The sequence below is a fragment of the Pseudorasbora parva genome, chromosome 21 (genome assembly GCF_024679245.1).
Source record: "Pseudorasbora parva isolate DD20220531a chromosome 21, ASM2467924v1, whole genome shotgun sequence".
Lineage (NCBI taxonomy): Eukaryota > Metazoa > Chordata > Actinopteri > Cypriniformes > Gobionidae > Pseudorasbora > Pseudorasbora parva.
In genome coordinates, this window is record NC_090192.1 from 1666610 (window position 1) to 1680746 (window position 14137).

Below are 14137 nucleotides of genomic sequence, written 5' to 3' on the forward strand. Positions count from 1 at the left end.
ATAGGGAAGTTTGTAACATCATCACACGCATCGGTCATTTCCCATAAAGCTGCCAGGAAATGATGTTTAATCACTCTTATCTACTGCTTCTCAGGTTTATAGCACTTGTTCACTGGGCGTAATGAGCTGCTGTTTTTCTTTAATGTAATATAGTGATCCATAATGACGATTCAGTTCATCATTTGCTCACTTCACGTCGTTCCTGTATGACATTCTTTAAAGCTTTAAAACTCTCGAATATTTCGATCTAATATGATTTCTGAGCTGTGCGGTGTCCAGAATAATAATCATCCGCTGTGTGTTAATAGGCCAGAGGAGAACTGAGTCTGGTTTCTCTAAGGTTTATTTTTCTCCATCATGCCCTGATGGAGTTTCGGTTCCTTTGGTCGCCTTTGGCTTGGCTTGCTCAGTTGGGGACACTAACATTATGATCAAAGTTATTCAACTAAATATACAAATAACATTAATGAATAAGGTCTTATTTAATTCTATAAACTATAATACTGATCTGCCAACATTGTCTCTCTATGATAAATTAAAATAAGCTGATAACATCACTGTTTACTCCAGAACGAATCTAATTCTGCTGCAGTATTGTCCTGTTTAACACTGAAGCTGCTCTGACACAATCGGCACTGGAAGCGTGATATAAATAAAGGTGACTTGACTTGATTAAAGCAACAGATGTAATTGGAGACAGTCTGATAACGACAGACACAATGGCTGTTCTGTTCCTTTAACATGCACCTACCCATGGCTTTTATTACGCGCATGGATTTATAGTGCTTATTTATAACAGGTAGAACAAATATAAAACACGCTGATTAGCTGAAAGGTGGTGTAAAAATCTTTTTTCCATAGAACCATTTGCATGATGTTTTGCTTTCGCCACGTATCATTTTTTCCCATGTTTTACAATGCAAACCAAATGCAAATATTGTTTCAATTATAGCTTCATTGATAATAATCAGAAATGTTTCTTAAGCAGCAAACCAACACATGTGACCATGGACCACAAAACCAGTCATAAGGGTACATCGTTTTAAATTGAGTCACGTAAAAGCTGAATAAGCTTTCCACACATGTATGGTTTGTTAGGATATGACAACATTTAGCTATATTTGTAATCTGAGGATACACACAAATCTAAATATTGAGAAAATCTCCTTTAGAGTTGTCCAAATGAAGTCCTCAGCAGTGCATATTACTACTAATAATACATTTATGATATATTTACGGTAGGACATTTACTAAATATCTTCACGGAACATGATCTTAATATGCTAATGATTTTTGGCATAAACCAAAAATTGATATTGTTGACTGTTATAATGTATTGTTGGCTATCGCCACAGATATACCCGTGAGATTATGACTGGTGTTGAGCTCCAGGGCCACATGTTAGAAGGATCAGCTGACTGAAAATTCAGCTTTGATCACAGGAATAAATGGCACTTCAACATATATTTATATAATATATGATATATATTTGACACATATAGACACCCGTCAGACCTCCGCTCATCTTCACACACAGATGAAGATATTAGTGTGGAAATCCGATGGCTCAGAAAGGCCTTCATTGACACCAATGTCATTTCCTCTCTCAAGACCCATAAAGGCACTAAAGACGTCGTTACAAAGCCCATCTCACTACAGCGGCTCTACAATCATTGATGAAGAGGCCAGAAGAGTTTTTGTGTGCAAAAAATGAAAAAACAACTTATATAGTGATGGCCGATTTCAGAACAAAGCTTCGAACCGTTATGAGTCAGTGAATCGATTCATGATTCGGATCGCGAGTCAAACTGCTGAAATCGTGAGACTCTGGCGATCCGAATCATGAATCGATTCACTGACTCATAACGGTTCGAAGCTTTGTTTTGAAATCGGCCATCACTATATTAGTCGTTATTTAGGTTTTCCGAGTTTACATGCAAACTAGTAAACTGACAACAATAGTAGGCTAAACCGCATTTACATGACTTTATTAATAAACCAGTTATTTCCTTGTAATGACGTCAAAAATAATAATAATGTCCGTATCTGACTCTGAGTATTCCCAATGTTAGGTCAGTTGTGATGTTAATAAAGCATGAGCTGGAGATTTACAGCTCATATTATCCCTCATGCAGCGTTCTGACTGAACCTCTTCTACTTCTGCTGACTGAGATGAGAACACATCTTTACAGTTTTCTGGCTCTTAAAGGAGTCAGCGTTTGTGATATATGTCCTTATTTCATGCAAAACACTTGCTCTGTCTGGATCCGTTTAAATCTGGTGTATGTTTGCGTTTTTATCCCCTATCACACATGTGCACTTCAATAAGCCGACAGAAAGCAGGTTAATGCGTTTACATGACGCGCAAAATCAGGATAAGAGGCAAAAAACTTCTTGAGCTGACCGGTTTAAGTTTACGCCGTTTATGATCTTACTCCGATGAAAGAAAACGGTTTTACCGACATTGTCGGATTATTAGACATAATCGGCTTAATGTGTCCCCAATGAAGGCCTTTCTGAGCCATCGGACTTCAACACTAATATCTTCATCTGTGTGTGAAGATAAACGGATGTCTGACGGCTGGCCAACCACAGGAGGAATTAATGACAGGATTTACATTTTTGGGTGAACTAACCCTTTAATGTGATTGTCTTTGACTGGCAGGATGTTAATCGACTTCACGAAAGACTCGCAGGCTCCGCTGTGGTGGGGTTACGCGCTGGCCTTCCTGATGTTCGGCACTTCCCTCTTACAGACGCTCATCCTGCATCAGCACTTTCAGTACTGCTTCGTCACAGGCATGAGGCTCCGCTCCGGCATCATCGGAGCCATCTACAGGAAGGTGACTGCAAAAAACACTCGCTTACACCAGTCTGCAATATTCATGTGTGGGATCCAGTGGCCATTATGAGTGTGGAGAGGAGAGATGAGGACACTGCAAATAATGCTCTTATTATTTAGTCTTTTTGTCTTGTTTCTAGTCCAAACATCTAAAAATGCTTAAAACAAGAAGTATTTACTTAGCAAAAGTAATTGTCTTGTTTTGGGAAAAAATAACTCAAAATGAAGAGAGTTTTTGCTTAAAATAAGATAAATAATCTGCCAATGGGGTGAGAAAAATAATCTATGGAGCCTCACACATGACATGCAGTAAAAAACTAGTAGGCTAAATCATGCATCCTTCGATTTACTAAATAGTGTGCACAATTTATAAATTGAGAGAATGAAATCGTGTGCATTATTTACCTTTTTTTTCTTGTATGTCATGTCTGAGAAAAATAATCTTAATTCAAACAGAAAACAAGATTATTTTTCTCACCCCATTGGCAGATTATTTATCTTATTTTAAGCAAAAACTCTCTTCATTTTGAGTTATTTTCCCCAAAACAAGACAATAATTTTTACTTGTCTAGTAAATGTTTCTTAATGTATGAATTTTTAGATATTTAGACTAGAAACAAGACAAAAATACTAAGTAAGAAAAGCCTTTTTTGCAGTGTGTGAGGGTGATGAAATGTAAATTGAGGTAAGGGATGCTAATTTCTCAAGAGAGAGTTCAGATGTTAATTTCCTTTGTTTTCTCAGGGAGTCGGCCTCCCTCCCAGCATTCCGGTTTCTCTACTCTTACAATGCATATTTCATGAGTTCACACTTACTTAGAGTACATATAATGCGTATTTAACCCCCCCCCCCCCCCCCCCCCCCGTATTGTATTATGGATTGTGTTGACATCTAATAAGAGTTTATTAAATCAAAGGGAGGAGATGGGGTGCCAACTAAAAAGAGGTAAATATGCTGTATATTAGGGATGCCACAATACTCAATATAATATTGATCCGTTCGGTACGGCATTCACAGTTCAATACGCGCTGGTGAATTGCGTTTTTCGGTTTTGCATTTAATTCATTATGTCCATTTCTCTCTGTCGGTTAATTTTGGCTGTGTTTGAGTGAGCCTGATATGAGCAAATATCCAATCATATGCTCTAAAGTTAGGCGGTGTTAGCCGCGTTTTAAAGCCTTGCAGCCTTGTTAAACATTTAATTCGCCTACTTAAGTTTTGCATTGAGCGTGCCCACTAAACGTCTGTCAAACACATGCGATTACTGGACAGTCTTACTCAAAATACACACAAAAAAACCTGGTTAAAAACCGATGTATGTATTGAACCGTGGACTAACTGTATTGTTGCATCCCTACTGTATATATACATCTCTTATCTTGTCTATTAGCTTACTGTGCTCCGTTTTGAAATTGATCCGTTACCGGAAACAGTACTCAAACTTCTTCTAGCAGGCTCCTCCCCCTAGTGGGCGGTGTCATGTTTAATTTTACAAAATGTATTTTAACTACTTTATAATCAAAATCTTTTCTAATCTTGACACAACACATCGTCGGAAAGGTCAGAGTCTCAAGGTTTCTATATTTGATGATATCTGGACAGAAATGTTATTTGCCACAGGAAAATGCATCAAACAAAAATCAATGGAATGACTTCCGGTGGACATTTTTGGTACAGCGCCTAAACAAAAACTTCAATTTTTGTGATATCAACTTCAAATTTGGAACACCACTTGCTTAGACATATGGCTTTGATTTTATAGTAACTTTAAAGTAGAAGTTTTAGTAAAATGTATTTTTTATAATAAAAAAATTTTAGTAGAGTATTTTTAATTTACAGTAAATTTAAACTTCCATAACGTTTTTATACTTTCATCTTTTGAATAGCTTTCACTTCGACAATAATCTGCTGAGTGTCTTCTATAAAACAAGACCAAAATTAGGTCTATATTTCAAAGCATTCTTAAATTTAATTTTGGAAAGGCCATTTTCACGCTGTATTCTCAAAAAGAGGGGGGACAGTTCAAGGGTTAAAGCATGAATAATATATCATTTTGGTGAGTTTTAAGGGATAAAATCATTGACTACAGGAAATTTAAGCAAACCTCCAACAAAATTTTGAGAGCATTATTAAAGATCAGATAACGTTAAACAAACGTTCTATTAATGTTACTGGAGGAACGTCTGTTGAACCTTTGCATAAAGTTCCCCGTGAGCTTTCTTCTGCGTAACTCAATATGTCAGTGTGTTTTAGTCCACACAATGAGCTCCTTGTTCTTCAACGTATCTTATTTGGTGTTGCGCAAAAGAAAGAAATGCCTACTATTGGACATGCAAATATGTTTTAAAGCTTGTTTTAGGGGTTAAATAATGAGGAAGCACTTTTTTTTTTAACTTGACACAGCAGTTTTCGATACTCAAATGAACTTTCCATACTATTACAGGTTTGTTATAATAAATGTGGTCCGGTTTATAAAAGGCATGTCAGGGAAAGTGTGTTCAGCCCCAATGAAAACTCTAGATACTGATACCTGAGCTTATATTAACAGTGACGTGCACTTGGATGTGTTCTTCCTGTCATGAATATATCGCTGTGACTGTCAGAAGCAAGAGTTACATTTACAGTATAAAGATTCGATCTTCTAAAAGATATATTAACTTCTATATCGTCGGCAGTCGTGTGATCAGCATGACGTTGCGTTCACAGAAGATGAGATTTGATAATAATCCAGCCTGTGACCTCGGCTCTACTGCTCTAATGAGTAAAAGCAAAAGAATAGAAGTAGGATTTCCGTTGCTTTAGGTATAGGTGTGGTAGGCATGACGGTGTGTGTTCACACACATTTGTGCACTTTTACCCAGAGCTGCTTCACTCGTGGGCGTACGCCTGTCTGTCGCCAGCAATGTTTCTTTAAGTAAAAAAGCAAATAATGTCCTTTGTGATGAGATATTGCTTTAGAAAAAGCTTTCTGTAGCATCTGCAGGTCACTACTTTGATACACCGATCTGGCATAACAGGTGAAATGAATAACACTGATGATCTCTTCATCTCCTGTTAGTGGGTGGGATATATTAGGCAGCAAGTGAACATTTCGTCCTCAGAGTTGATGTGTGTGAAGCAGGAGAAATGGGCAAGCGTAAGGATTTGAGCGAGTTTGGCCAGATTGTGACGGCTAGACGACTGGGTCAGAGCATCTCCAAAACTGCAGCTCTTGTGGGCTGTTCCCGGTCTGCAGTGGTCAGTATCTATCAAAAGTGCTCCAAGAGGACCAGTGGAGAACCGGCCACAGGGTCATGGGCGGCCAAGGCTCATTGATGACCGTGGGGAGCGAAGGCTGACCCGTGGGGTCCGATCAAACAGACGAGCTACTGGAGCTCAAACTGCTCCAGAAGTTAATGCTGGTTCTGATAGAAAGCTGTCAGAATACACAGAGCAGCTCAGTTTGAGGCGTATGGACCGGCTTTGATATACAGCAGCACTATAGCACCGTGTTTATGTAGCATTGAATATAAGGGAACGTTCTGGCAAAGTTCAATCTAGTTGTTTTTGTATTGTGGGGATGATCAGAATGATTTCTACAGTGCATGCTGGATTGTGGAAACACTCGACACTTTTTGTCTTGGCAGTCGCTGGTGATCACAAACGCGGCCAAACGTTCGTCCACCGTGGGTGAGGTGGTCAATCTGATGTCTGTGGACGCTCAGCGCTTCATGGATCTCACCACCTTCCTCAACATGCTGTGGTCAGCGCCGCTGCAGATCTTTCTGGCCCTCTTCTTCCTGTGGCGGGTAAGGTTTTTACGCATTTGATTAAACTTCCTCTTTGCTTCTTTGCTAAATGCACATCTGAAATGCTGCTAGCCATATAACCATGCATAGTTATGAGTAAAATAAATCTCCCTTTAGGCCGTTAAAGGCCACTTTTTGACATTAAAGACCGTGTGTTCAATCAAGCGGCCCCAGATTAGACGAGCGTAACGTGCCTTCATCTCCAAAAAGTGTGCAAGGTGCAAAAAAGACATTGTACATTAAATACAGGTTCACTTACAAGAAGAGGAAGAACAGTTTGTAGTGACCAGATGTAAACCATCCAATTGCTAACACACAATTTTGCAAACTACACTGCAAAAAAATGCTTTTCTTACTTAGTATTTTTGTCTTGTTTCTAGTCAAAACATCTAAACATTCTTACATTAAGAAACATTTACTAGATGAGTAAAAAGTACTGTCTTGTTTTGTGAAAAAAGTACTCAAAAATAAGAGAGTTTTTGCTTAAAATAAGATAAATAATCTGCCAATGGGGTGAGAAAAATAATCTTGTTTTCTGTTTGAATTAAGATTATTTTCCTCACCCCATTGGCAGATTATTTATCTTATTTTAAGCAAAAACTCTCTTCATTTTGAGTTATTTTTCCCCAAAACAAGACAATTACTTTTGCTTGTCTAGTAGATGATTCTTGTTTTAAGAATTTTTAGATGTTTGGACTAGAAACAAGACAAAAATACTGAGTAAGAAAAGCATTTTTTGCAGTTTTCTTTGGAAAACTTTTACTTCACAACATTCCAAAACATAATATTGTACTTTTAACTGCAATACATTTCATATTGAATATCATTTAATACTTAATTACATTAAAAATGTAGTACTGTATACTTTTACTCAAGTGAAAGTAATTCAAAGTTTTACAAGTAAGAAAGTACTAAATTTTTTACGTAATTAAGTATTAAAGGTAAGAAAACAACAACGTTTATTTATGAAATGTAGTGCAGTAAAAGTATGACATTATATGATGCTTTTGAATGTAGTGAAGTAAGAGTTTTCTAAAGAAAAACACTGATAAAGTATATACTTAATTTTTTTTACTTGAGTAGAAAGTAAAAATACTCCACTACTGTCCGCCTCTGGTTACATGCTGTGCTCATTGTGTCTCAAGCACCAATATCTGTGTGTAAAACTGTAATATAGATAGACAGACAGACAGACAGACAGACAGACAGACAGACAGACAGACAGACAGATAGATAGATAGATAGATAGATAGATAGATAGATAGATAGATAGATAGATAGATAGATAGATAGATAGATAGATAGATAGATAGATAGATAGATAGATAGATAGATAGATAGACAGACAGACAGGTAGACAGAGAGATAGGTAGATAGATAGGTAGATAGATAGACTGACAGACAGGTAGATAGATAGATAGATAGATAGATAGATAGATAGATAGATAGATAGATAGATAGATAGATAGATAGATAGATAGATAGATAGATAGATAGATAGATAGATAGATAAACAGACAGACAGACAGACAGACAGATATAGATAGATAGATAGATAGATAGATAGATAGATAGATAGATAGATAGATAGATAGATAGATAGATAGATAGATAGATAGATAGATAGATAGATAGATAGACAGACAGACAGGTAGATAGATAGATAGATAGATAGATAGATAGATAGATAGATAGATAGATAGATAGATAGATAGATAGATAGATAGATAGATAGATAGATAGATAAACAGACAGACAGACAGACAGACAGATATAGATAGATAGATAGATAGATAGATAGATAGATAGATAGATAGATAGATAGATAGATAGATAGATAGATAGATAGATAGATAGATAGATAAACAGACAGACAGACAGACAGACAGATATAGATAGATAGATAGATAGATAGATAGATAGATAGATAGATAGATAGATAGATAGATAGATAGATAGATAGATAGATAGATAGATAGATAGATAGATAAACAGACAGACAGACAGACAGACAGATATAGATAGATAGATAGATAGATAGATAGATAGATAGATAGATAGATAGATAGATAGATAGATAGATAGATAGATAGATAGATAGATAGATAGATAGATAGATAGATTTTATTGTCATTACAAATGTACAAGTACACTGCAACGAAATTTGTCTGGAGCAAGCCTCCGGGCTGTAATATAAACGTAAATTGTAAATTGTAATTGTTGTGTTTGTCCAGTATCTGGGTCCGTCGGTTCTGGCCGGTGTGGCCGTGATGGTTCTGCTGATCCCGTTCAACGCTTTCATCGCCATGAAGACCAGAACCTACCAGGTCCGTCTGTGTCCATTCACACACAACACGTCTGTAAATGATGACATGGAACGGTCCACATTCATATAACAAACAAACGGTTGAGTGCATGATTCAATGACTCAGTGACAGAGATGAGATTCATTACTGAACATTTACACATTTCCAGCCTTAAAGGGTTAGTTCAGCCAAAAATGAAATGTCTGTCATTAACTCCTCTCCCTAATGTCGTTCCACACCCGTAAGACCTCCGAATTCATGATTCGGATCGCGTGTCAAACTGCTAAAACCACGAGACATTGGCGATCCGAATCATGAATCGATTCACTGATTCATAACCGTTTGAATCTTTATTTGAGGATTGAACACAAACGCGGAAGAGAAGCCAATGCTGAATAAAGTCGTAGTTTTTGTTATTTTTGGACCCAAATGTATTTTGGATGCTTCAAGAGACTCTAATTAACCCACTGATGTCTCATATGGACTACTGTGATGATGTTTTTATTCCCTTTCTGGACATGGACAGTATCGTGTGCATACACTTGCATACGCTCTCAGACTAAATATAAAATATCTTAAACTGTGTGTGAAGATGAACGAGTGTGGAGCGACATTAGGGAGACGAGTTAATGACAGACATTTCAGTTTTGGGTGAACTAACCCTTTAAATTGAATTATTGATCTATAAGATCTAGTGGAAATCTAATTGTTTTTGCATTGTGGCAATGAAAGAATGATTGTGTGTGTCACAATCAACACAAACACACCATCACATCACCAAAGAATGATTTCTGCAGTGCATGCTGGATGGTGTTTGACATTTTTTTGGTCACAGAGCTTTAGTTCTGATGCTTATCAATACATCTTCAGCTCTGTGGTTTCCAAAGCACAAGCTTATCAGTCTCTCACATTTCATTTCCTCTTAAAGAGACAGAGCTCTAGTGTCTGCTTTGGGGTTATTACAATTAACTACAACCACACAGAAAACTGGCCACTGGAAATAAATGAGCATGGTTGCCAAGCTGGTTGACAAGGCAACATTTAAAAAAAAAAAGTAACTTTATTAAGTGAAAAAAATTACTGTAAAAACTTAAATTAAAATGAAAAATGCAAAAATAAAAACATATTTAAAATATTAAGAAAAACTGAAGTAAAAATTTATTAAATTCCTTAAAAAACTAATAAGAATGACATAAATACAAAATTAATTTACTAAAACTTTAAAATGAAAATAAAATATATAAAATAATAAATAATGTAAAATCATTAACATGAATGAGTAAAGATTTTAATAAAATATTACTATTAAATATTAAGAATAAAAATATTAATAAAATCTACAAAACACTGTTGAATATTGTAAAAATGCACATCAATATTACTAAAACTAACTGAAATTAAAATGAAAATATACAATTTAAACAAACAAAAAATTTCTAACATTTATAGACTTAAATAAAAAAAATGTTTTAAACTACTGAAATAAAAATGAATAGAAAATTAAAAACATTTAACTACAATAAGAAAACCTTTAACTCTAATAAAATACTAAAAATATTGTATTTTTCATTTATTTGAACTTGAAATAACTAAAACTGATATAAAAAATAATAAAATCCATATGACTAATGAAAATCAAAAAAGTACAACAACATTACTAAAATTGTAATTTAAATTTAAATTAAAATATAAAAATAAAAGCAAAAGCAAACTCAAAATATAGAAAAAATAAAACTGAAATAAAAATGAAAAATTGAAATTAAAAATATTAATAAAAGCTATATTCATTTCTCAGTGACACTAAACAAAATACAATTTGTAATAATAAAATACAAATAAATATATATTTTTCATTTATTTGAACTTGATGTAAAGAAATAACTAAAACTGAAAGAAAAAAAAATCTACAAATGACTAATAAAAAAGACAAAAATTCACAACAAAATGACTAAAACTTGAATTGGAATGAAAATTAATACAGAATATATATAATATATATAATATATTAGTGCTGTCCAGTTTTTCATACGAACTGTGCCCTGAACTAAACTACCAGTGTAAAAACTCCCTTTATTTATATCCTTAAAATGAGAGAAATCACTGCTTATTCTGAGCTTTTAAGCTTAAGCTTAAGAAAGAGACATGAACAAGTTATTTAATAAACATCTGTGACCTTTGACACATGTCTAGTGTTCTTTCTGTATTATTGAATAAGCATGCAAAAAAAAAAAAAAAAAACCTGGTTAAAAACCAAGGTATGCATTGAACCATGGACTAACTGTACTGTGGCATCCCTAATATATATATATATTAGGGCCGGGACTCGATTAAAAAAAATAATCTAATTAATTAGAGGCTTTGTAATTAATTAATCAAAATTAATCGCATTTTAATTGCATATAAATATTTGACCTGAGAACAATTGCTGCGCGTTAAGCTAGAATGCCATACAAAACCAACCCATTGGGCCACTGAATCCGCATTAACGACAACAGTTGGGGCATCAGCCTTAGTCCTAATGGGTTGTTATCTTAGCTATCCAAATCCAGTGTTCTGTATTTTCCGTACGTGAGTATTTGTTGTAGCTGGCTATAAAAAAAAAAAAAAAAAAAAAAAAAAAAAAAAAAAAAAACAGTTGTGTACTCTGCTAATTAATTGAGATTTCTTACAGCTCTTACAGGTTGTTGGCTTTGTTTGTTTCGTTGCTTCTATTGCTCTACCCTTTTTTTGTAAGTCGCTTTGGATAAAAGCGTCTGCTAAATGAGTAAATGTAAATGTAATGAGAAGTCATTTTTCACATGTATTTTTAGTATACCATTGAATAATGACTGAATACATAATAAGCTTCATCAACAAAATATTGTTCATTTATTTCAGTCCAGCAGACCAGCGCAATGTTTGCCATTAAGTGTAGCAAAAGCATATTTGTGATATTTGAGGCTAGATGTGCTGCGGTGATACGCTAACTCCTTGTTGTATCGCTTGCACACAACCATGCTCTTGACGACGCTTCCATTCTTTCATTTTTTAAAACAAAATTTCCCATCCACGGGGCCAAGCAAAGCGCTCTCATCAGCTTCTTTGTTCATGTTCACTCATGGTTTGTTGTTGTCGTGACTCCGGAGCGAGTGCTAGTTGGTGTTCCAGTATAATCGGTCCGTCGAAACTCATTCATTGAAAAACGTTCCGCGGTGCAAAAATAAGTGTGGTTAATTTTTTTTTATTTTAATTAACGCGTTAAGGTCACGTAATTAATTAATCTTAATTAACGCGTTAAAGTCCCGGCCCTAATATATATATATATATATATATATATATATATATATAGATATATATATATATATATAGATAGATATATATATATATAGATATAGATATAGCCTTTATTGAGAAACTCCTGAAGGCTGTAAGAGTGTGTGTGTGTGTGTGATGTTGTGCACAGGTGGAGCAGATGAAGCACAAGGACGACCGCATCAAGCTGATGAATGAGATCCTGAACGGCATTAAAGTGCTGAAGCTTTACGCCTGGGAGATCTCCTTTAAGGAGAAGGTGCTGCAGATCCGGCAGAAGGAGCTCAATGTGCTGCGGAAGACGGCCTACCTCAGCGCTCTCTCCACCATGGCCTGGACCAGCGCGCCATTCCTGGTGAAAAAACCCTTCCTCAGAGTAAAACAAGCAACATGCAAAACATTATCTTAGCTTATCTCTGATCTCCGATCCTTATCTCGGCTCGTGTTTCAGAAGAGTTAGTCAGGACGTGTGTAGACCACAGCACTAATAATCAATACTCATGTGAAAAACACGCCTTAGTTCTTGCTCTTTCATTTTAATGAATCCCAGCTCACAGGGAACGTTCTCAGAAAGGTTGGACAAACGAGACGTTCAGAGAATATTCAGAAAAACATTTCCATAGCTTATGTTACGACCCCTGGCTCGAGGGAAGCAACAAAAACAAAATATTAAAGGGTTAGTTCAGCCAAAAATAAATGTCTGTCATTAACTCCTCTCCCTAATGTCGCTCCACACCCGTAAGACTTTATTCAGCATTGGCTTCTCTTCCGCGTTTGTGTTCAATCCTCAAATAAAGATTCAAACGGTTATAATTCATCAGCAAATTGATTCATGATTCGGATCGCGTGTCAAACTGCTGAAATCACGAGACAATCACTACGTTTACTTGGACAACAATACTCCGATATTAATCTGATTAAGACAATACTCTGATTAAGAGGCTGCCATGTAGACAGTGATTTCTAATTACCTTAATCTGATTAAAGTCATAATCTAACTAAACATAAATCGGATTAAGACACGTGGAGTATGCCTATTTTAGTCACATTATCGGAGACATGTACACACCTTAATCTAACTATTAATGTCATGTCAGAGTACGTTTACATGGACAACAATACTCCGATATTAATCTGATTAAGACAATACTCTGATTAAAAGGCTACCATGTAGACAGCGATTTCTAATTACCTTAATCTGATTAAAGTCATAATCTAACTAAACATAAATCGGATTAAGACATGTGCAGTATGCCTATTTTAGTCGCATTATCGGAGAGCATTACAGACATGTACACACCTTAATCTAACTATTAATGTCGTGTCTGAGATTTCGCCGCATTTTGTGACCAGACACATACCGTTACGTACACCAGGGAAGTGCAGAGCGGAGGCTTTGTGGGTTCGAGCCTCTGCCCTTTTTGAAAATTAATCAAAAGTGCCCCTCTCAACAATCATTGATAATATTGTGACCGATAAAACAGAATTGGAATTATAATTAATATAACAACGTTTACAAAACAGTAACAAATGGTGGAAAAGTACCGTTTATCTTTTACGTTTATCTGTCAGTCTGAAATGTCGTTGCCATAACGCGTTGCTATGGGCGGTGTGTGTTTTGCTTGACTATTCATTCTGAACACTGGGACCTTTTTATATATATTTTTTATTTTTGTTGTAAATATTATGTTGATTGTAAAAGTAAAATACAATAAGTTTGTATCTGTAATCGCGAACCAGACGGGTCATTCAGTGAACGCCTGTGGCTCGACGACAGGATAAACAATCGATTAAAAAATCACGATTTTTAAACCTATTTCATCATTAATCAAAGCTTTTATTCTAAATGTAGGCTGTCAATAAGGAGGAAAGAGGGATAGTGTCTTCAAAAAAACAGAAAGAGACAATAC

General features: G+C 35.5%; 1 protein-coding gene across 4 annotated transcripts in view; it reads left to right on the top strand.

Moving 5' to 3' along the window:
- Positions 1–14137, top strand: part of abcc3 (ATP-binding cassette, sub-family C (CFTR/MRP), member 3) — a 120370-nt gene that overhangs the window by 46351 nt on the left and 59882 nt on the right. For all 4 annotated transcript variants that reach the window (XM_067430115.1, XM_067430116.1, XM_067430118.1 and 1 more), the window contains 4 exons: positions 2666–2843; positions 6469–6630; positions 8865–8957; positions 12379–12582. In XM_067430115.1, coding sequence (XP_067286216.1) covers positions 2666–2843; positions 6469–6630; positions 8865–8957; positions 12379–12582 — 637 coding nt within the window. The remainder of the gene's footprint in view (positions 1–2665; positions 2844–6468; positions 6631–8864; positions 8958–12378; positions 12583–14137) is intronic.